The sequence below is a fragment of the Mauremys mutica genome, chromosome 10, assembly GCF_020497125.1.
Source record: "Mauremys mutica isolate MM-2020 ecotype Southern chromosome 10, ASM2049712v1, whole genome shotgun sequence".
NCBI classification, from domain to species: Eukaryota; Metazoa; Chordata; order Testudines; family Geoemydidae; genus Mauremys; species Mauremys mutica.
Genome location: NC_059081.1, coordinates 8,165,588 through 8,190,766, shown reverse-complemented (window position 1 = coordinate 8,190,766; position 25,179 = coordinate 8,165,588). Strand labels below are relative to the sequence as shown.

Sequence of the window (25,179 nt, the reverse complement as noted above, 5' to 3'; positions counted from 1 at the left end):
TATGCATAATGCTACTTCTATTCTTTTTTCTTAATTTTTCTTTTTATGTATTTATGTTTATTCATGTCTATTTTATTTAGTTTGCATCAAAATACAAATCATTGTAAGAGAAACTTTGGAAGATATGTTCTGTATTTCTCTTTAGCTAATGTATTTCAATTAGAACATAAGCATGGAAACAGGATTTTTCTTTTTTTCATTTGGCTCCTGCTTTTTAATCCTTACTTGGTTATATTCCTCCTTTCCAATGTCACATCTGAGATATAACTACAACAAAAATGGATAGCAAGACAATCTATTTTTATGACTGCTTACATTATAATGATCATTACTTGAAAATATTAAGGAGTTTTTTCCTCCACATCACTTTAATGCTTCACATATAGTCTGTTTAAGAGGCACAAGTTGATAAGCTATAATATTGTGTGAGGAACTCCTGTTGAGTTATTTTTGAACCATAGTTTATTTACACCTAATACTCTGCTAACACTGAATTGCATGAACCACATCCATCCATCCATTAGTATAATTATTTTAATATATTTTATTATTTCACTGTACCATGCCTTCATTCACTGTTGAGTTTAGGCAGGTACAATTCCTCCAAAGTCAATGGAGTGACACTCATTTACTCCAGGGGTAAGTTTAGCCTCAGTAGAAGAACAATAGTAGTTCTAATTCTGCCTCTATTTATGACTGAACAAGAAGCAAAAGATCTGAAAAGTGAGCTTGGATATGATCACAATGGCATCAAAAGCTATTTTATTTAAGTTCCTGCATGAAATTAAAAGAAAAGATCAAATCATTACTGTATATCATGCAAAACATAAATATGATTTGAAATGGAAAATTATATCCTCAAAGCATTAGTTTTAATAGTTCTACATAAAATGAGTGACCTAAGTCAACCAATTTTCAGTAATCTTAGTTTTAATTCAATAGGCTTAATAAGGCATTGCTTTAGTCTTCATTTTCAGTTTAAAGGAACACGAGATTGGTAAGCCAAAAATCTGGTTTAACTTCTTTCCTTTTTAGAACTATTTGCAAAATGCATGCATTTTTTGTATCATTTAGTACAAAATGAATGCTTATTTTTTAAAAATAAGTACCAGTAATATATATGATAGCCAAATGAGCAACCCCATGATAACTAATCATTATATAAGCATATGATGGAGGAAAGAGTTTGGCAAGGAAACAAGATTTCAAGCTTCCAGGGAATTACTATAGATACCAAGTAGTAAAACATTTCAACAGCTATGAAAAGTGCTCTATATAATTTATTGAGCACAAAGCTGTCCTAAAGAGATTCCAATCCAATTTAAACACAGTCCATAGAACAGGATCAGGTCTATAAAATATATACCATATTGACATTAAAAAGGGGTATCTCCATTTGTCTAGTTACTTTAGTAATGTAATAGATTATCTAGTCCTGCAGCCATATTACCTAATTTCAGAAACTAAGCTGGGGTGAGCTGTGTCTGTATTTTGATAGGATACCACCAAAGAACACCTGGGTGTTGAAAAAGTGGCTGTGTTGATTCAGAAGATGGTATTTTTCTCTGAGAGTCAGCAATGAGCCAATGTACAAGCATGGTATTAAGGGGAACTGCACTACTCTCTTCAAAATAAATAATAAAAATCAACTACGTATAAAAAAATTCTATTGCATTTTCCTAAAACTAGAGTTGTATTTCCCAGTACTTTGTCCGAATACTTAAATTTCATCTAAAATCTTCCCTGCCATTTAAATTGTTTATGGTATTCTTCACTTCATGTTTTAATTTAGGTTGTCATCCAGAAGTGGGTAAAATGAACACTGGGACTTGGGTAAAGCTTCCTACACCCTTTAGGCATTCGTGGACATGAAAGATGTTACATAAGCATAAGATCATTATAATTACAAAAACTTGAGAATTCCAGTTATAAATAGCTTTACAGTGTATTAAAAACATTTAGATTGTACTAGATAGTTAACGTTTATTCTATGGTGACTATTTTAACCTGTAGTGTTTCAACACGGACGTTAATTGATGTTTGGCTGTTCTTTCTTTACAGCAGATGAGTCAATTGCCTTGCTGACAGATTCTAAACTCAGTCTAACATCATTCAAATTTGTTCTGTTGAAGCTAATTATTACCCAGAAAGAGATTGGTATGTGCATACAATTACAGGTGGTACATTACTTACATCAAACTGAGCCAGAATAGTTCCAGTGATAAGCCCCTCTGCTAGTTGAATCATAGATTCCCGCAGAGCATTATCATCCTGATGGACACCATCCAGGGGGGATTTCTCAGGGATGTACTGGAAGTCAGGCTCACTCTCCAGCTTCTCTTCCACCACATCATAGACAGCTACAATAAATAAAGGTAGGAAGGGTGAGGGAGGCTCTAACCTAGCATGTTCTTTGGCTGTAACAGTGAATGCTCATCTTTTAAATAAGAAAAATGGCAATTTAGTATTGTTTCTACAGGAAAATCTGTGGTAGAGTACCATTAAGAGTCAGACTTTAATCCATATCAACAAAAAATTCAGTGTTGAAACCATTATGCTCCACCCTAAAACTACATTGTTATTTACTTTATTGTCGAGTAAGAAATGGATTTTCACATAATCAAGACTGCTAAAACCCTGCTCCCTAGCCCTAATCATATCTTGCCTTGTTTACTGTAACTTTCTCCTCTTTGGCCTTCCCAATTTCCACATCACATCCCTCAAGTCACTGTAGTAGCTGTTTATCTTTTTTGTTTTGCATTTTACTTTGCAGGGAATTAATTAGGCTAATACTGGCAGAGCACTGGCTAGAATGACATTCGTAGGCCCCACTATAATTCTGTGAACACTCTGTGTAAAAGTACTGCCTATAAACAAATAAGTATTCAAATATTCACAGTGAAGTACATACTATAGCTAGCACACAAGCGTATGAAAAGTTTGCCCATAAAGTAGAACACTGTAAAAATGTGAATGAGGAAATTATGGCTACTTTTTAATTCTGCATTTTAAGGCTTTTTATTTCAACCACAACTATAAACAACACATAAAGGGGTATTAACTTGGTAAATCCGTAAACCAATTTAGCAGAATTTAATTTTATATGACTATGACAGAGGAAGAAAATATACAAAAACAATGAAATGGCTTAAATACATAGAATGGGAAGTAACACGGTTAAATAAAAGAAGCCAGAATCATGTGTCAATTGGTTGAGGTAATCTAGTGGAGTGATTTCAACTATTCCAATTATTTCTCAGTATATTTTTCTGCTACATGGCTCTTTATTATGATTGGGTAGTGGAGCAGAATTAAACACCCAGCAGCTGACTGTTGACAACAGTCCAACAATATAAATGCCATGAACATATTGTATAAGCTTGATTTTTTTAAGCATTTTCTTTTATAAAGATGCCTCCAGTAAAAATGTTACCAATAATTCTCAATTGCTTTGAAGATATATTTTAAGTCCTTGAATACTATCATATCTATGTGACAATTTCTAACGACACCCAAACTTGCCATTTTGCGATGGACTATCCTCCATACTACAATAAATTTGTACAGTCATCTGGTCAATTTGTACCTAATGTGATTCAGGAATAAAATTTATGTCGAGCCCTCTTGCTAGGAATACCCAATTATTTTTCATATTCCTATTTTGGGTATTTAAAATTTGTTTTGAACACTTACTATTACAGGTATGAATGCTTGCAGTACAACGTATTCATCTGTATTTGTATGACTGAAATGCTGCCTTCTTGTTGTAATCTTATGTACTTTTTCTAAGGGAGAGCACCTTTTTGTAAAGAGTATTAGCATCCTTAACCCAGGACACAACGTGAAGGCTAGGGAGAAGAAGAGGGAAGATTTGTTGTGTTATATAGAAATCACTCACCATTGGGTCGTACTAGGAGCACAAGTTCCCCTGAGTGCCTCTCACAGCTCTCTTTAATAAACATGACAACTTGATCATGGGTATGTTCCGCTATATCCCTGCCATTTATCAATACAACCTGGTCCCCTTCATTCAAACGAGGGACACAGAGGTCAGCCTGCAACACGAAACAAATTTAATTTTACAAACACAGAGCACTCTAAAAACAAAGCTTTTGTATTTTGTTACTTTAAAATAGCAACATAAGAAAAATAACTGTGTTCAGGAATGTGGATTCTGCCAGACTCATGTATATAGTTGCCACATTGGATCAAATGATATATAAAGCGTTACATAACACAGCAGACAGTGCCATTCATATGAACACGTTAATTCACAACCAGGAGGAGTCTGTCATTTCAACATGCCTTTCTGATGCTGTTACTCCCTACTCCTTGTATGCTGAAGTTGAATGCTTGGATAAGATCTCCAGTGTTTGAATTATATTCTGCATTAACACTAGGGATGCAGGACAAGCTCAGAAATCTCAGAAAGAAGGGCAGCAGCATGGCAAAACCTTAACCAATTCAATTTCACAAATCTAAGAGCAGCAAGCTTCTATTATTATATTCAAGGCAACAAAAAGAAGATGGGGGGAGGGGGACAGCAAAGGAAATGCACCAAATCCAGGTAATCTGGGCAAAAAGAACCAGCAAGTGAAAATACTATTTGTTACAATTTAACCATGGTTGCCGAGAGGAAAGGGTAGTGCATTCCCCATTTATCACCACAGCATTGCTAGATGTTTAATCCATTCATCCAAAATTAACTGCAATAGAAACAAACCAATTTGTTATATAGAAAATAAATTAGGAAAAAAATAATTAACTGGGATGAGAACAATCTAATATAAGATGTCAACAAATACATTTTAATGATTTTATTTAGATCAAAGCTACTTTGTTGTTTTAATGTAAGCAAATGTGTGTCTATTTTTCTATTAATTTCTGACAGGTGCACAACACAGAGCTGGCATCACAAAGGCTGTATACCAGGTCATTATTTCTGGTAATCAACTGCCACAATATTGTGTCTAGTTTGAAGACACTAATGGTGCTCACTGAACACCAGAAACACCACCACAGAATCAGACCTGGTTCAATCTAAATCTTGACATTACTCATAACTGCATGTGTCAGTAAAAACAAAAGGGATTTGCAATTTTTAACAGCATAAAAGTTTGTCTCAACACAATTTGTGACAAAATCCCATTAATGTTTAAACTAAAAATTTATGCTAAATAATGTTTTTAGGGTGAGTGGGGCATTATATATCAAGAGTCAAGAAACAGCTATTATAACTTATTGTAACCATTTGCTGTGATGAAACTTCATTGTATTGAGAAAATTTCATTTTTATTATTAAAGCATGCACCACACTAAACTATGAACTTTAACTTTCAAGAAAGAAACAAAAACAAACTTACAGATAGCAATGTAAGCAGTTTACTTTTATTTAATGCAGGAATTTGTAGAAGAGCATGTAAGTGATATTGGGGAGACTATATTCTGTCTGCAGTTTATTTTCATTCCACTGTCCTCCTTTAATTAGCAAAGAAGTATTTTTAACATTATGTTTTAAATATATTTAGTTCCAACATTTAATTGACCACTAATTTCATTTATTATGTGAGGCAGTTAAGTAACAAGCTGTCAACAAGGTATGGGGACTACTACCCTAAAAGTAATGTGTTAGAGCAATTTTATTCCTAGCAAAGTGTGGCCAGAACATTTTCCCTCAAGGAAAAAGAAAACACAAAGGAAAGGACTTACAATAATTATGATCACATACATCTAATTAGAGAAACAAGGTGGGTGACATAATATCTTTTATTGGACCAATTTCTGCTGGTGAAAGAGAGATGAGCTTCTCTCTCTCACCAATAGAAGTTGGTCCAATAAAAGATATTACACCTCACCCATCTTGTCTCTCTAATATCCTGGGACCTCCATGGCTAGAACAACACTGCACACATCTAATTAAACACCACCACTTCCAAGTTTTTCTGACAACTTACTGGTGTTCCTGGAGCTACCCTGGACACTATTACAGGCATCTTCTGGTCATATCCTCCCTTTAAAAACAAGTCAACAGGTCACAAATCATGAGTGTCACTGAACAATCTTTAAAAATATGAATAGACATCCATTTTTCATTACCTTTACATTGAAGCCAAATCTTCCATTTTCATCTGGTTTCATTCTGATCAAAACAAGATTGTCATGGGGAACACCACCATTGGGCTAAACAAAAAGGAAGTATATAACATTACATGTAATATGTTTTCAGCTAATGCAGGCTTTAAAGAAAGATTACTCTAATACCACAGCTGTTCAAATGTCCTCATCAAATGTCCAATAATTGCTATTGGGCCCTGAGAAAGCAGCAGTAACCATGCAAATTGTTTCTCTCACCCTAGTTTGATATGGTGGATCATGCACTCAGAGTTGCTGTCCACAGCTAATCTGTAAATGTGTTTTCCTGGAAGCGAGCTGGCAAAATAGGGAACTACCCAAATCATAAATTGACTAATAAAATTACAAGTCATTTAAATATAACAGTTACAGCAGTATCAAGTGGATACCCACCCACTTCTCACCACATTGAATTATTTGAATCCTGAAAAGTTAAACTTGCAAAATAACTCTGCAGTGTGTGGTTGTAGGGGCTGGAAACAAGTGTAAGTTCACCTGGAGGATGCAGTTTGATGAACTCGAACCTTCAAAAGAAACATCCTCCTCACAAACCAGCTACCCTATCACTGACACGACTACATAGTAGCGGATAAACATTTTTCATAGTAGAAAGCTCTTGATTCCAGAAAATACTTATAGTGCTGGAGAGAGGACGGTTTGGGATAAGAAACAGTGCAAGTTAGGCTAACTATGCTTTGTGTAACTCCAAGCCCTGCAAACGTAACTTGTACTTTGAGAGTTAAACTCAGTTTTTTCCCTCTCCCATGACATTCAGATTTAAGGGCTCAGCACTCCCAATTAGACCTTCAATTACACCTGTGCAGTCTCATTGCCTTTACTGGGTATGCACAGATTACCTCATTGGAGCTTAAGAAACATTATGTTCACGGAATACAATGCAGCTTATTCTCCCACAACTGCATTTTCTTTGCTGGGCTAATGGGAGTAAAAAACAGTTGAAAGATATTTTTGTCACTTGACTCAACTAAACATGACAGAATACACACCAGGAAGAGATCTGGTAAGGTGGTGTTATTTTTACAAAGACAAAGCAGGTATCTTTTATGGTCCAACTTCTGTTGCTGAGAGAGACAAGCTTTTGAGCTTACATACAGCTCTTTTTCAGGTCAGCTCTAGCCTGAACCTAGAAGTCTATGCAGCAATGAAACAGCGGCAGAGCCAGAACCCAAGTCGGCTGCCAAGAGCCAACAGTGGGTTTTGCTTTGTTATTAAGACATACCCTAATATCCTGGGACCGAGATGGCTACAAGAACACTGCATACAACAGTGGAAGATATTTTTACATAGTCATTTTTCAGAGCAGAACTACATTTTAACACAACTTAGGTTAGCATAAATATGGAAACAAATGGCTAGAAGTTTTATTTCATGGTTTAATTTAAATGAAATAAATGCAGTATTGTCAACTCTCACAATTTTATTGTGAGTACACAATATCTGATGTTTTACTTAAAGCTCCAACTCAAGAATCATGCTTCCATTTATAAAAATATTTTTCTAGCCCTCAAAGTTGCAGATACAATTTTGAAAATGTGACCTAAATGAACCCCTCAAAAGCTCAAAATCCAGAAAGAAAATAACCCAAATGTATTCTTTTTTAAATCTTAATTTTGGGGGTTCTGACGCATGATTTTTGAAAGCGTGAGATTGCCAATACTTTTTATGTAGTATTTACATATCTGCCTTCTTTTAAACCCATGGACAAATTCACTGCCAAAATGGGAGGTTGGTTAGAAACATCTGCAAGTACAGGAAAACTAAGAAAGTGTCACAGGGATAAATGATGCCCCTAAAATGTCTTTGTATGCCATTCCAATAATGTAGCTTGGTGAAACTGACATGGGATTATTGAAAAAATGGAAAGATTAGTTGGGGGGGGGCAGTGAACAGAGTGTGTGTGTGTGTGTGTGTGTGTGAGTGAGAGAGAGAGAGAGAGAGAGAAATTGCTGCAATGTAATGCATGCATAAAAAAATGTATCAGTAGTTATTTCTACAAAAGCAGAACGATCATCCAGAGGAAAAACAAAATCAACAAACTTGACCCATCAGCTTACTGTGGATTTTTCAGGCGATGCGGGAACATCAAATGTTTCATTAATATGGTTATCCAGTTCTTGCTGGGAGTGTGAATAATGAATTTGGTTCCAACTGTTCTTTTTAGATTGTTTGGGTGGTAGTGCAGGAGGTTGTCCATCTATAGGAGTCTCTTGGGATCTAGATACAAAAATTAAATGGTGGAGTGAGAACATTTTATCTGAAAATTCTTAGGACTCCAAGTAAACTGAACAAGTGGCTAAAAGTTGAGAGTTACAAAAAATCTGACATTTTTGTTATCTGAAGGGATTGATTTTGTGGATACGATTTCTACAGCATATATATATGCAAATATATATGTTGTGTACAGAGTATTTTTAAAAAAGAATCATAAATATTCAAAGATTGATTAAGCTAGAGTATTCTTGTTCAGTGTATTGTTTCTTTTAAACAGTTTACCTACTCTTTTAATCCACTTGATCAATATGTTGGAGATTGCTTTATAAATCTCATACATACCTAGTAATCTATTTCTAAAACAAATATACATCATATTATATTTTTCCCAAGGAGAAAAGCAATTAATTTACATCTTAGACTCCCTGTAAATTAAACCTTAAAAATAAAGCTAAATTCAGTTTTGAACAAATTAGCACACTTAAGAATCTGACAATACTCATTTTTTGTACTTTTAACAGCAAGATGATTTAAAATCCAAGCCCACATGAAAAAACTTCACACACTTTGTACATTAGCTTCTTAAAACCACATTTGATTTGCAAGTACTAAACATATGATTGTGCATGCAGTTCTCAATTTCCCACTGTCTAATTTGCAATTGAGTGCATATTATTCAGCAGCACATTTTTAAATATTACCTTGCATACAAAATTTAGCCCAAGAGAAAATATGTAGAGTCAATTTTTTTTAAATGGCATTTTTACCGGATTGATCTTTAACAATACTGCCAAAAATGAGAGTCGCTCCATCAAAAGTTCACATTTCTAGACTAACGTGCACACTTGTTAGGTCTGAGACTGTGGTGCTGTAGCTTTAATAACAGCATACCAGTTTATGCTGTGTATTTATCTATTATAGTAGATACTCCCTTGACCACTTCTTATGGCTTAAGAATTTAAGCACATAATTTTCTCATGACAAATGCAGGACTCATCTTTCATTTTAAGGCTTTATACTTATAAATGAAGTGGAAGATTTTCAGAGGCACAAAGGAGCAGTCAGGTGCTTAGCTCCCTTTGACTTTGAAAATCAGTCCCTAAATACTAACAATCCACAAACTGCATTAAAATCCATTTTTATTAAGCACCTACCTACTTATTATGACGCAGATGGAGCATTACAATAAAGCTAGGGCATAATCCTGAAAACATTTAGGCGCATAAATAACTACCCCTGTAAGTATTTGCACTCAATTGGTCTGATCACATATGAGCCTTATTTTGCTAACAGCTAATTATGAGACCTCATAATACTTCAACTCAATTTGTTGCAAGATCTAAAGTATCTTGGACAGCCACAGGTGAAACTCAATACTGTATAATTTATTTCACTGTAATTAAAGCAAAACACAGTTCACAAGGCTCTAGTCATTAGGTAAAAAGGAAAAATATGGTGATTGTTATCCAAGTAACATTAAATAAAGGAACATATGTATTTTCTGATAAATAAATTATTTAAGCCACAAAAAAAAGTCTTTGCACATGACAGTGGAATGAGAAAAGGAGTATTTCACTTAGAAAATTATATAGCTTTCCCCCTGAAGTTTTGATGAAATATAATTAAGGCTCTTTGTACTAGGTATTGACTAATTCCTCCCCCTCCCCCCCGCCAATTCCCAGGTTTTTTAAAAAGACAGTTTTGGGGAGTTACTGATTTTTCACACAAATTTTTGCTTTTTCAGGACCCAGGAATTTTTCAAAGGCAAGCAGATAGGCTGTGTTGAAAGGCTGGTGGGGGAGTCAGTACTCACAGGTTGCAGCCTTCCTTTCCTCTCCTGACCCTGGCCCTTCAGCATGGCCCCATTCACTCCCTCTGTGAAGGTGGGGACTGAGATGGGCAGGGAGCCAAGTACTGGCAGGGACAGGGCTGCAGGGAGTAAAAGACTGCACCCTTTGAATACTGGCCAATTCATGGACAGAGCCCCCTTCTGACCCCGGTCCTTCAGAATAGGCCTGGATGAGGCTGTGCTGAAGGGCTGGGGTCTGTGTCCTTCAGGGGAAGCAGATGGGGTTCTGTGCTGATGGTCATGGCTGCCTGGACCAGGCTCCTTGACCGCCTAGCTCCCTGTGGCACAGACCTCATGGCAAAAGGTCCCTTTTTTTGCAGACTTGCCCTTAGTCACCAGGGGATAATATATCTCAGTGATGGCCCATTCGAACAGAAGGGAGTTGTCACCCTGTCCTGTTTAGCCAGTGGTGTAATACCAGGTTCAATGGTCTAGCCTTGCTCCATCTCAGCCCCAGTACTGAGCCAGGGAGTCTCCAGTACGTCAAATACTGAGAGTTCTCTAGAGTGTGTGAATTCCTGCAGTACTGACTGAACTGGTGTCTATGATTGTCAGTGGGTCAGCATGGAGGGGATCAGGGATCTTGGCTGTACCGAGTGCTCAGAGGCTGGATGGCTTGCTAATGACGGTGCTGATGGTACTACTAATACTGGCAGCATCTTCTTAGCGGTGGTGCAGTCTTATACTTGGCTTTTTCTGTCAGTACCATTGCTTTGGTGCCTTTGCCCATCTGGTCTTTAGGCCCATCAATGATACCTGCTGCTTCAGTACCATAGCTCACGGTGCCCTCGTGAGCTATGGGTACCGTCTAAGTACCGAACACGCTGGTGATCTTTTTGGCTAGCTCAGGGCTCACTCTGGGGACCCACAGTTCTGGTTTTTGAAGACTTACGCAAGGGGTCTTCGGCTGTTTTCTGTGAACCATAGCTCCTAGATGTCAAAGGCTATTGGGAAGATTCACGCTGTCTGGGTGACTCCTGGCACAAGTCCGGGGAGAGCTGCCACCATGAGGAGGAGATTTTGTCTCAGTTCTCTATCCTTCCGAGATCTGGGCTTGAGTTGTTGGCAAAGACCACACTTTTGAGGAATATGGCTTTCCCCGAGGCAACGGCTACGGGGGAATGTTTATCCGCTACAGGGATGGCCTCCTTGCATGAGAGAAACTTCTTAAAGCCTGGTAAACCAGGCTTACTCTGTGCTGGGGCAACCTCAGACAAAGGGGAAAATAAAGTGGGTTGGGTTTTTTTTGTAGGAAAGAGAAAATAAAGAAAGCTCTACAACTAAAAGAAAAACAATTAATTAACTACTGAAATGCTGAAAGTGAAATAATTATCCAATGAATGGACAGCTAATAGCCCTGTCTCTAGCCAGAGGCAGTTGAGAAGGAACTGAGAGGGGCTCACCTGTGCAATATTGAGGGGAGTAGGGGAAACAGTGCATGTGTGGGCCAAACAGACACTGCCATCTAAGTTCTCTGATCTGCAGTGCAGGAATGCAAGTGCACTTGCAGTGGAGCACTCATAGGGACACTACTCAAAAGAACCATTTCTTTCCATCCCACTCTCGTTTCTAGTCAAATCTCTATTCTTTCTTAAATAAACCTCCTTTGTCATTTATAATAAGATTTCATATGTGCTGTATGGTTTACAGGAGGAGTGGTTTAAGGTAAAACTAGTAAACTGAGGCACACCGGCTCCTTTGAGGGTAGAAGATCTGTGACTTCTCTAAGCGGCCTTTTTCAGTGACTGGATATCACAGGGGAATGGTTCCAATGGAACAGGGACAGGGGTGCACCTGCAAGGTGAAGACTGGGTTAAACTGCAAGGTGAAGACAGGGTTTGCACAGCCCAGAGGCAGTGGAGCCAGAAACGGAGGGTGGGGGCATAGCCTTCCCACTTTTTGAAAGTGGACGGGCCTGTCCTGTCCACTATTTGCCAGGGCGGACCTCCTTCCTCTCCACTTTCCCCTGAGTCCCCCCTGTCCCGGTCAGCATGGAGCCTGATCAGGGAGCCTGGTCAGCTGTGGGAGCCATGCAGACCCTCCACCTGCCCACGGTGTGGGGGAAGCCGAGAGCAGACCCCAGCTCGAGTCCTGCCTGGCCCAGGGAAGGTGGAGGGTCCACGACTCCGCAGCAGCTCACCACAGCTGCCCGTGTAGCTCTCCCCAACCTGGCTCCAGCTGGGTTGGGGAGCCTTGGAGCCACAGCCTAGCCATGGTAAGAGCTGTGTAGGCAGATGTGGGGAGCCACGGACCCTCCACCTGCCCTGAGTGGGGGACTTGGGGAGTGGGGACACAGGCAGGGGGATGATTTTGGGGCTCCCTGGCCCCGGTCTAGCTTGGCCTTTGAGGGAAGAGGGGGCAGAGGTGGGCCCTTTGGGGAGGGGCCTCAGGGGAAGAGGGGGCGGGGAAGGTTTTGGGAAGGTTTCCACACCCTTGCTCATAGAAGAGTGCTTGAGTGGCTAAAAGGCTAGTGGTGTTAGGGAACTCTCTCACACCAGAGGCAGGGAGCAACAAGGTGATTCACAGTCCTGGGTAAGCCAAGAACTGTTGACTTTAGCAGTTGGCCCTAGGGCATAGAGCCCCATCTACTTCCTCTGCCAGACAGAGCCTGTGCAGGGGAAGCAAATGGGGCTACTTTGAATAGCTGAGGTTGGAAGCGGGCTGTCTTGCAGGGGAACCAATAGTCACAGGGTGCAGTTTCTTTTGCTGCCTTTCTGACCCCAGCCCTTCAGCACTGTTCGCTTCCTTTGCATTAGGGGGAGGGGAGAAAGAATGAGAAGGACAGGGAGCTGGGTCCCAGCAGACCAGACTGCTTAACCACAGCAGGGAGGAGAAGTCTTCCTCAACTGCCACATGGTGAATTTCCCTTCACGCCCCACGGGTTCTCGGTTTTTACTGATTTTCTCCCATTTTTAAAATTTTTAAATAAAACCCAATAAATTGCTGGGAAATTAAATAAGAAAACCAAACAAAAACAAACCAACAAAAAAGAAAATGAAAGGCCTTAAATATAATAAACAAGACTCTTTTTTAAAAGTATAAACAAAAAATTAGAAACCTCAAACCTAAGTCATGTTGACAGCCATCTTGGCAGACTTATTATTTCTACATTTAAATGGATCTTATATCTACCATTTGACAGATATTTATGCTTAACTTCCAAATTTTATCAAACTAAAATTTTTGTACCCGCAGAATGGTTGCAAAAACCCTCATACTATTTCTTCAAACTGTAATGACTGTAGAAGCTAAGATTCGTAAGAGTAGGAAATAAAAACATACTGAATAAGCATATTTCCTAATAGTAATTTCCACAAAGAACTTGATAACTTGTTCTGTCTTTTATCGGAAGGGGCAACGTATGTTTTATTTTTCCCTCTGCAAAGTTCCAACAGCAGCAATGGAAACAGTCTTTCACCAGTTTTTGTAGAGAGAGAAACTGATTACTAACATTTACTAATTAACTTTCAAGGCAGTTATAAATTATTTAGGCACTGGCCCATTATTAGTACTTAGAGCTTTTAATTGTCTGCTTATTTATTCAGTGAAGAGTCTGGCTGGCATAGTTTACTCATCTTTTTAAAGTGATGGACAAGAAGGTATGTTTTCCTGTAAATGTTAACTTCTGAAAGTTAGCAATTTTAAGAAGTTTAAAAAACACAAATAATTCCAAGAACAAAGCAAAAAGGTGATCTTTTGGCTACCAGTCTGCATATGAGAGTTAATGAAAACTGAGAATTTTCTATAGAAAATATAAACTAATAGCAAACATTTGAAAAAAGATACTTAAATTAGCACTTTAGTAGTAACAGTGCAAAGAGCTGTAATATTTAGCATAATGAATTGTGAGAACTAACAATCCAGCCTGGGGCAAAAACTTCATTGCTTTATATCTGCTCAGTCAGCTCTGAATTTCCTTATGAATGCTTAGACAATGACAGCGAAAGCAGCCTATTTTGCAGTCAAAGCAGCTCTCTGTGTTACCACATTCAGCAATTTGCATAATAAAAAAACAAAACAAAAAAACCCACACCGACAAACTGCATGTATTTGATATAAATATTCAGTGTGCCTTTTAATATACCAACAGAAATAGTTTCATAGTTGTAGCATAAATTTATGAAAATAAACACCGGTCAAGTATTACTAAACAGTAGTAAGTCACCAGGACCAGATGGTATTCACCCGAGAGTTCTGAAGGAACTCAAATGTGAAATCGCAGGACTACTAACTGTAGTCTGTAACCTATAATTTAAATCAGCTTCTGTACCACATGACTGGAGGATAGCTAATATGACAGCAATTTTTAAAAAGGGCTCCAGAGGTGACCCCAGCAATTATAGGCTGATAAGCCTGACTTCAGTACCGGGCAAACTGGTTGAAACGATAGTAAAGAACAAAATTGTCAAACACATAGATGAACATAATTTGATGGGGAATAGTCAACATGGTTTTTGTAAAAGGAAATCATGCCTCACCAATCTACTAGAATTCTCTGAAGGGGGTCAACAAGCATGTGGACCAAGGGGATCCAGTGGATACAGTGTATTTAGATTTTCAGAGAGCCTCTGACAAGGTCCCTCACCAAAGGTACTTAAGCAAAGTAAGCAGTCATGAGATAAGAGGGAAGGTTCTTTCATGGATTGGTAACTGGTTAAAAGAACAAGAGTAGGAATAAATGGTCAGTTTTCAGAATGGAGAGAGGTAAAGAGTAGTGTCCCCCTGGGGTCTATGCTGGGCCCAGTCCTATTTAACATATTCATAAATGATCTGAAAGAAGGGGTAAACAGTGAAGTGACAAAATTTGCAGATGATACAAAATTACTCAAGATTGCAGTCTGCCTGGGACTTAGCTAAGAGCTACAAAATGATCTCTCAAAACAGTGACTGGGCAACAAAATGGCAGATGAAATTCAATGTCGATAAATGCAAAGTAATGCACATTAGAAAACATAATCCCAACTATATATATATATAAAATGACGGGGTCTAAATTAGCTGTTACCACTCAAGAAAGAGATCTTGGAGTTATTGTGGATAGTTCTCTGAAAACATCCACTCAATGTGCAGCGGCAGTCAAAAAAAATCAAACAGAAAGTTGGGAACCATTAGGAAAGGGATAGATAACACTACAGCAAATATCATATTGCCTCTATATAAATCCATGGTACACCAACATCTTGAATACTTTGTGCAGATGTGGTCGCCCCATCTAAAAAAAAGATATTCTGGAATTGGAAAAGGACAACAAAAATGATTAGGGGTATGGAATGGCTGCGGTATGAGGAGAGATTAATAAGACTGGGACTTTTCAGCTTGGAAAAGAGACGCCTAAGGGGGGGGATATGATTGAAATCTATAAAATCATGTCTGGTGTGGAGAAAGTAAATACAGAAGTATTATTTACTCGGTCTCATAACACAAGAACTAGGGGTCACCAAATGAAATTAATAGGCAGCAGGTTTAAAACCAACAAAAGGAAGTATTTTTTCATACAACGTACAGTCAGTTTGTGGAACTCTTTGCCAGGGGATGTTGTGAAGGCCAAGACTATAACAGGGTTCAAGAAAGAACTAGATAAGTTCATGGAGGATAGGTCCATCAATGGCTATTAGCCAGGATGGGCAGGGATGATGTCCCTAGCCTCTGTTTGCCAGAAGCTGGGAATGGGCGACGGGATGGATCACTTGATGATTACCTGTTCTGTTCATTCCCTCTGGGGCACCTGGAATTGGCCACTGTCGGAAGACAGAATCCTGGGCTAGATGGACCATTGGTCTGACCCAGTATGGCAGTTCTTATGTTCTTTTAAAAATTAACGTAGGAGGTATTTTAATTATCTCATGAAATTACAATCAGAAACATCACAACGTACTGTGAAATAGCAAGAGGAATATGAGAACAAACAGCAATATTTAATATTTCCTATGATCTCAATAAATGTCAGTTATTCAGAGTGCTACAGTATGAACACATTTCTACACCTTTCTACAACAGATACTTTCCTCTATTTGCTGTTGAGGATCACATGTCAAAAGGGAAAGTTGCCAGAATGTTAAATGCAGGATTTTAAAGTTTATTATCCAGATTACAGGAAACACCTGTAATTTGTGCTGATAGCCCAGTTGTGTCTGCAATAAAATAAGCTAGGTCAAAGCTTCACTGACCCTAAATACTACAGGAATCAGGATATACTTTAGTCTCTAGCTTTGGAACTAGATTTAAATTTTATTTAAAAACTTTTCAGCACATACATGCACTGAGATGCATCTTATTTACAGACCTTTCAGTCCTGGTAAAAGAGTCAACCTAAATGAGTTCAGGGATCTCAATATCTGTTATTGCAAATATTCCATCATAAAAGTAATGAGAACAATTCAGCAAACCCACTACTTTTATTTGCTTAAAACAGCACAATAAAGACTAAACTTTTCTGGCAGTGGAAAGTGTACTCTGCAAATTAAAATGAACTGAATCTGTAAGTAACGCAAGGCATCTCCTCTAGAATACTGCAGATATCAACAGGCTTAATGCTCCAAGGGTCCTGAGAGGTATAGCTCTCTTAGTTCCCTAACTTTAAACTCTCACAGTTTACAGTCCAAAGAGCTTTTTATTTTAAACATAAAAAGCTCATTTGTATTATATATATTTAATGCATAAAAGTGCTCTGCCACATGTTACCCAGACTTTAAATTGGTGCTAAGTAGTTTAAAGCTAACTTTCTGTCCACAGATTTTTTTTTATGATGATCTCTATCCTTTTATCATTATCAAATCCTGAATCTGCAACATTTTGACACTTCAAAGAAACAAGGAGGTAAAATTTTCAAAAGCACATAAATGACTCAGGAGCCTAGGTTCTATTTTTAAGTGACATATGTTACTCATGTGACAAACTACATGTTTTAAAATGGGACTTATGCCAGGTCTACACTACAACTTGTGTCAGCAAAACTTATGTCACTCAGGGGTATGAAAACAACACCCTCCTGAGCAACATAAGGTTTGCCGGCATAATTTGTAGTGTGCACACTGCCATGTCACCAGGAGACCTCGTGGAGGTGGTTTTATTATGTTGATGGGAGAGCTCTCTCCCGTTGGCATAAAGCGGCTACGTAAGCTCGCTAGTGTAGACATAGCCTTAGACATGTAAGTCACTGTGTTGTAGGTATACAATATATTTGACTACGTCCCAATTTTGCACATCCAATTCAGACAAAATTCAGTCTTTGTCTAGTCGTAGCTTTTCTGCTTCGCTCACACACACCTTTACACTTTCTTCCACGCCACATTTTATGCAAGGAACATCAATGCTTGAACCCATCTGCAAAGCCACTACCCTTTCCTAGAAGGCTTTTCAAGACTCACTTCTGTGGTGACCCTTACAAGAAATCAGCTATTTAATAAATAGAGTAAGGGGTAGTTTGAGAAAGCTGATAAACACATTACCACCAAGCCAAATATATAGAGCAAATATGTATATTTATATAAAAAGTTGTTTATATTACATTGTGGCACTCTCGCCCACTTTTTGTATGCTGCTCTTCATCTTACATTATAAACTCTTTGGAGAAGGAACCACATCTCTCTCTGTACAGAACCTACCACAATGGAACCCTAATATGCCACTCCCATAATATGAATATCACACAGCAACAACAGACATAAAAATGTCTCTGTCTGAAGTCAGACACCTTTGAAGTCAGGTTCTGGCAGGATTAAAAATTGGAGTTTTATATTATTAGGAAGAGGAGATTGCCAACACTTATTCTAACATTGTAAAGGCAAGATACATCAGTTATTAAAGTTGTTAGAATTTTGTGTCTTATAAATGCTTCATTAGGTCATTATAAGACGTGTTTTACATTTATTACTTTTAATTTCTCCCCCCAAAACAATCCTGAACAGCTGGTCTGCAAGTAAATTACAGGCAGAGAGATGCAACAGAAAGTTCACATACAATTTCTTAAACACTCTCTAAAAATAAAAAAAATCCTAAAGCAGATTTTCTATGACACCTAAGGCATATATAAAATACATGATGGTGTTGAATAAATGTTTTATGGGTTTTCCCTGGAGATAATCTGCACAATTTGCTTGCTTACTGACCCATCCCAAAATTATTATGACAATTATTTTATACCACAGCAAGAGTTCAATTTATCTACAAAGAAATAGATTTGGTGCTGATATGAGAGAGAAATAGCATTTATTATGCACCCTCTACCATTTTATTTGCACTCTGGCCATTAATCCAGATCTATCAAAATTTCTAACATTTGAAACCTATGAACAACTTCAAACAACCACTTCTTTGTTTTAAAATAAACATGTAAATTTTTCCTTTTTTAACCACAAATACAGAATCCCCCACCAAAAATGGCCTTTGTCTGGGCCCCAGCATGAATGATAACTAGCTCTGCTCAGTGACAGGTAATCTGTGACCATGAAAAACTAGAAACATGTGCCTTATACCAATGAAAAAGGACGGTTCCTGTGACGCTTATACATACATACATTTTTTATATATTTATATATATATATATATTTATATATATTATATATATATAAAAATAAATTACTTTCATTTTTCTGGTGTGTAATATATTAGTTTCCTTTTTCATCTGAGCTCTGTATAATTGGACTCATAGTAAAGATGAGATTTAGGCACATATAGCGAAAATTGTACCAATATTTAAAAAAAAAAATCAATAAAAAGCTTTATAGTATTTTAAAAAATTCTTTTAAATATGTGACACACAGAGAATACAGTTTTTGACCCCTGAAAATAATGCAACATTTCCAAACCCATGCCACTAAAACCTTTACATCAGACCACAAAATCAGGCACTCTCTTTCCTTCTTGCAAAAAAAATATCTTGCATACACACAGAGAACGATACCGCATAACTCCACCAAACCTATCTATAAGCACTGAATAAAATTAAGACATAAGTAAAATCCTACACCATTGTAACGCCTGAATTATGGGTATTTACTCTGGCAATTATCTTTTTACCGGAGCTAAATTAATGCCCTCTAAAAATAGTTATTTATAAATTAATTTTTTTTGGACCTGGGCTTTACTGATAAAGATTAAAGCGAACTAAATAAACTCTCCAAGATAGGGACTATCTCTATCAGGGCTATAGTAATAATATATTAATGGCTGAACTCACGGTGACGATTCCAGAATGATGCTATTAGCTTGGGTGGAGGATGGAGATCTGTGATTTGAAAAAACTTCACTTGGTGAGGTGTGAACTATGTGGTCCACTAAATGTCCAACTGAAGATGGTCGTAAACGGGCTCCCTCTTGAGTAAATGCAGAATTGCGACTAAATAGGAAAAGAATAATTAAGCAGTTAGAAAATTCTCCAGGATTGATGCTTTTAATTTGCATTGTCCTAAAACTATAAGTGTACAATTAAAAAAAAAAGTACTTTCCTTCTAAATGTAAGCATATATTCATATACATAATTTTATTGAAGAATATTAAACAGTGAATTGTAATTCCATTAATTCATTTTCACTCATTCAATTAATTTTTCTTTCAATTCCATTATTTCAAATTCTCAAAACCTTTTTATTATTTCAAAAAATACTCAAACGATAACCAAATCAGAGATATTATGAAGAATGTCTTATTTATCACTTCATAAAATGAGTAAAAAAACCCTCTCTTGCCATAAATACTGAAGGTCATGAAACATGCCTGGAATACTTTAAAGAAAGGAGTTCTGCTTATACTAGTATGACTCAGTGGACAGACTGGCAGTCAAGAGGACCAGAGGTGAAATCCTGGCTCTATTGAAGTCAATGGCAGAACTCTAATTAACTTAAACAGGGCCAGGATTTCAGACCTGGATTCTATTCCTAACACAGTCACCAACCTTACTGTGTGACCCCATGACAGTCACACTTCAACTTCCTGCCTCAGTTGTCTCATCTGAAAAATGGGTCTTTTGACACGTACCTTCATTTTAAAGGCCTTGAGATTTATGGGCGAAAAGTGATTTATAGAATCTAAGCATTATTATTAAACCAATATTTTAAATGTAAAATGTTTCAGATATTAGCATAACACTCTTTGGAATAACTTCTAAAGACAAGAGACATTCAATGAGAAATCACCATTTATGCAATACTGAACTGGATAGCTCTCATTCAGCATCACTTTCAGCAGACCAAAAGAACTGATTTCCTATTTTGTAAAAAAAAAAAAAAAAATCAAGAATGCTTTTCATTCATCGTAAACAGAAAACAAGAAAGCTTCATGATGTTTGAAAAGTAAATTTTGCAGGTAACAAAAGAAATGCAGAACAAGAGGGAAATTAACGCACTAGCATTTTCTACAGCCTAGACCTGGAAAACATGTTAACCAGAGGTACTGGATTATAGAACCAAAAAGTTAAATTCTAAAATGATTCCTGAATAAAATAATTATACAGCTGAAGGTTTTATTAATGTCATCTCTTCAAGCCATATTTATCATCTCACATGTTCTGTTAACACTGACAGATATATTCGATATATTGCAATTATAATCCAGCTGTTAGCTGTCATGCAAGGAAACGTCTGGGGAAATGCCTCAAACTATTACCGTATTTAGTGCCAAATGTTACACTTTTTTATAGGTTGGATGCTTTTGAGATGCATCTAGGATTATTATATACCAAAGAATGTCAGGAAAAATAAAATTTAGAACATTGAATTCCACATAAAGGGATGTTAAGAGCTAGTTTGTAGAAACTCCCTTGTGAAACAAACAGCTTTATTTTGGTAATGAACTAATGTTTTGTTATAGAACAGGGATAACTGACAAATAAGAGGTGAACAGGCAACAATGACTGCAGAGAGGATACGCCACTCTACTTACTGATTTGGGGTTCCAGGTGGAGATCGTGATGGTAGGCTCTGTGTTTCTAACCTGTCATCAGACAATGAATTCCTACTCACTACCTCCCAGTCCATCCCACTCATCAATTTCCGTGCCAAGGGTTTACTTGGGGATCTAGAAGAATGAAGTAAATAATTGATTTGAAATTGTCAGATAATTGCAAAATTACGCAGATTACACAATAACATTTTGGAAGTTCTGTCATAAAAATCCGAAGACCATGGGAGGTAGGAAGATAAAGTAAGACAGTGGCAGATTTAGAGTTAGTGGGGCCCTGCGCACAGTTCATTTTCGGGGTCCCCCTGGGACACAGCCAAGACAAAGAAAGCCAGACCCCTGTCCACCCCAGGCGCGGGTCCAGACCTGGGTGTGGGCCTCAGGGCGTCAGCTGGGACCATAGGTGCGGGTACTAAGGGTGTGGGCAGGACTGCCGACAGAATTGCTGGCTCCAGGCCCCCGGAAGGGGCTGGGCTCAGGGCTAGCCTCCATCAGCCAGACCTTCAGTGCTGTTTGGGCTGCACCGTTCGGGGCTTCGGAAGCGATTTAAAGGACCCGGGGCTCCAGCCCTCTGTTGGCGTTCTGCCCAGCTGGTGTTCTGCCCGCTTCTCCGGGCTGGCCAGTGGGGCGACAGTGGAGCCCACAGAGCCTGGGCGCGGGGTAGCAGCCGGGACTCCGGGCGGCAGCGCACAAGTGGAGCTGCCATGGGACCGGAGAAGGAGACAGAAGACATCAAGATCTTCATGGCTGAGGACAGCTTCGGGTGCCCCGGCGGCCCCGCTCTGGCCAGCCCAGAGGAGCAGGCAGAAACCCACATGGGCTGAACACATATCTGAAGGTGGGGGGGGGGGTACGGCTCCATCAGCGGCCACCTGAGTGACCCACTGCCTCCATGCGCTGATCTCTGCTCGTCTCCCCTGGCCGCTGGGTCCTTGCAAAGCAGGTGGTTGTGATCCCCCTTGGCCGCTGCGCTGCAGCCCCTGTGGCCAGGCACCTCCCTGTCTCCCCAGGAGCCCGGACGGTTCTGTGCTCCTAACAATATGTTTTAACGTAAATGGCACAGGGCAGCAGCCGGGACCCCGGGCGGCAGCAGAGCCTGCAGAGCCCTGGGTGCCAGCCAGGAGCCCAGGTGGCAATGGAGCCTGCAGAGCCCTGGGTGCCAACGGATCCTGCAGAGCCCTGGGCGCAGTGCGGCAGCTGGGACCCCGGGCGGCAGCAGAGCCCGCAGAGCCCTGGATGTGGGGCGGCAGCAGAGCCCGCAAAGTCCTGGGCAGCAGTGAGGACCCTGGGCAGCAGTGGAGCCCCGCAGAAAATGTGAGGATGCTGCAGCATCCCCCGCACCGCTAGTTCCCACACCTATGTTTTGGGGCCCCCTGTCATTGGGGGCCCCGTGCCATGGCACGGTATGTTTGAGTGTAAATCTGCTCCTGAAGTAAGATAAGATTTCATGAGGAAAATATAAGCACTTTCAATATGAATTCATCGTGCTGTATTTCCTGTTTTTACCGTAAGAGAATCTAACTTTCCCTGCATAATATAATAACTACAATTGACATTATTTAACATTTCTGTTATTTAAGTTAATAAAACAATTTGGATGACATACTAACTGGTATTAATAGGATTTGCTGGATGCTTTCTATAGAACTAAATAAGGTATTAAAATTTGGTCTAGATGTAATTAACACCAACACACCTTGCTTTCAAGCTAGTGCTGTAAAAAGTCTTAAAAAATGAGCTTGGCATAAAAGTTAACATTAAGAGAAAATGCTATTTTTGTCCAAAATGAAAATGAACTTAATTATGATGCTCTGAAAAAAGCTATAGAAAACTAATAGATAGTAATTACAAAAACAGAGTGAGATTTACAAACTAAAAACAAAGAAGTTATATCAAATTTTGGATTAGAAGAATTTGAGGCTGCATTGCAGCTAAGCATTTGAACATTTACCACACAGAGTTACAAGGATTCATTTTCACATTCATTAGTGTGCTTAAACCATTCATTTTAAAAAGGAGACAGTGCATTCTAGTACTTCATGACATCAATAATTATTTTATCCTTTCAAAACAATATTGCTCTAAACCACCTAATTTGTAGATACTAAACTTTGAAAACCTTCCTCAACACTTTATAGGCTGCAACAGATTAACACAACTTTCTCTAAGATAAGAAAGCTCATGCTTTTTTTAATCTGAAAACAATATCACTCAAAAAAAAACAACTCACCTTATTTACTGTACTCAGGTTCTGATCTCTTAGAATACTACTCTCTGCTACCATCATAGACAACTGAAGTGTTTATCAGCAAAGTTTAGATTCAAATATTTTATTTTAATAACAGTTCTAACCTCAGAGTCCCACCCACTTATGCTTGCTGTCTCCGTTTCCTGTTCTTTGGGGAAATTTCGAAGAAAAAGTTACCACACTGCAGCATGAGCTTTTCGATGCTGTGGCTTTTTGGTTTCTGACCTGAGTGCTAATTTTCAATACCTCTATGTCTAACTTAATGCAATCTCTCCTGGATAACTTTTTTAGGTATAATCTGAAATATTTTAGCTATTGATTTAATTCTTCTTCTGCATCACTTTAATTACTGACATTCAAAATAACTTCTAATGCTGGGAGGAGGTAAACCACCAAACCATTCTAAATGCTTGTATGGCCTTTGAAAGTTCAGTAGAATCCTGAATCTGGATGCCTCAGTAGATGCGTTTTCATCTCCATTATAAGGATTAGCCATTTGTAGTGAGGCGGAGTGGCCTCCCTTTGGACTTGAGAAAGAAGGACCACTACCCTTCCCCTGGTGGGCAGAGCCGGACCTGCCCCGCCCCCCACCAGAAGTACCAGGGCGGGACAGGAAGTATAAAGGGAGGGCCCTGAAGCTCAGTTGGGCAGGAACCACGGAAGGAGACCGACCTCTCCAATCTGCTGCTGATCCTGGGGAGGAGTTGCTGGGACTGCTGTCTAAAGATTGCTCTGCCCCACCCAAGGGGGCGAGAGCATCAGATTGTTACTGCTTGTTCGCCTCTGCCAGGCGGTTACAGAACTATACACTTCTTACACCTCAGCTCCGCCAGCGATACCTGAGCCAGAGTGCTGTTGCCTAATACAGCAAGGTGAAATGGCCTCCCTCCCCATTTGAGAGTGAGGGACCACTACACCATTTAACACAGTTCACTAACCTTAAGATTTAATCCTGCTGTCCAGTCAGTCTGCAGAATCAGAGATGTTACTAAACAGATCCATGGAGTTGGGAGGAGGCACTATTTGAACAGGGATAAGGACTGACTTTTTACCTGCCCAGCCAAACACAGGGGCAGTTGTGGAGAAATCCAGCATGGTAGCACACCATTTAGGAAAATTATGAATAGCCAGGAATATGAAATGCATTATATGTAACACCTGAGGAGAGGCTGTAAGCTGCTAGAGCTTCAAACAGAGAATCAGCCCAACCACACAAAAGATTTAAGCAGCACTACAGAACCTGACTGCATCCCCTTTAAGCAGAATTACTGCTCATGTTAAGCAAGAGAAGGTTACTTATTGTAACTGGACGTTTTTCAAGATCCCAATCTGGATTCCAAACATGGGTGCGCATGCACGCCATTGCCAGAGACATTCATAGTAGTGTCCGTTGACCCGCACGTGTGTTGGTCACGTGGCATGTCTGAGGCTTTAAGAGGCTGCCCGGGTCCATGCCACTCCAGTTCCCTCTTGCCAGACAATAGGAGAGCCCGGAGTAGAGGGGATGAAGGGCAGGACTGAAATCCAGATAAGGACCACACAGCTTGAAGAACCTAAAGTAACAGTAAGTAATCTTCTCGACTTCGAATGCTGGTCCCTAAATAGATTCCAAACATGGGATAGCAACCAGCAGTATTCAGCATGGAGGCGGGCATGAAGGCTCTCCAGCAATAACAGTTCAAAGGACAGCATGGCCAACTGCCACATCTGCGGCTGGAAAGGCTACGACACAATGATCTGTAAAGGTGTGAATGGAGAACTAAGTGGCTGCTCTACAAATATCCTGCCACGGGATGCCCGCAAGGAAAGCCGAGGTGCTGCA

General features: G+C 39.1%; 1 protein-coding gene across 3 annotated transcripts in view; it reads right to left on the bottom strand.

The window, feature by feature from the left end:
- Positions 1-25,179, bottom strand: part of PTPN4 (protein tyrosine phosphatase non-receptor type 4) — a 191,822-nt gene that overhangs the window by 27,055 nt on the left and 139,588 nt on the right. For all 3 annotated transcript variants that reach the window (XM_045031786.1, XM_045031784.1, XM_045031785.1), the window contains 7 exons: positions 21,092-21,226; positions 19,392-19,550; positions 8,208-8,367; positions 6,097-6,180; positions 5,955-6,011; positions 3,899-4,055; positions 2,194-2,360 (listed from right to left, as the gene is read on the bottom strand). In XM_045031786.1, coding sequence (XP_044887721.1) covers positions 2,194-2,360; positions 3,899-4,055; positions 5,955-6,011; positions 6,097-6,180; positions 8,208-8,367; positions 19,392-19,550; positions 21,092-21,226 — 919 coding nt within the window. The remainder of the gene's footprint in view (positions 1-2,193; positions 2,361-3,898; positions 4,056-5,954; positions 6,012-6,096; positions 6,181-8,207; positions 8,368-19,391; positions 19,551-21,091; positions 21,227-25,179) is intronic.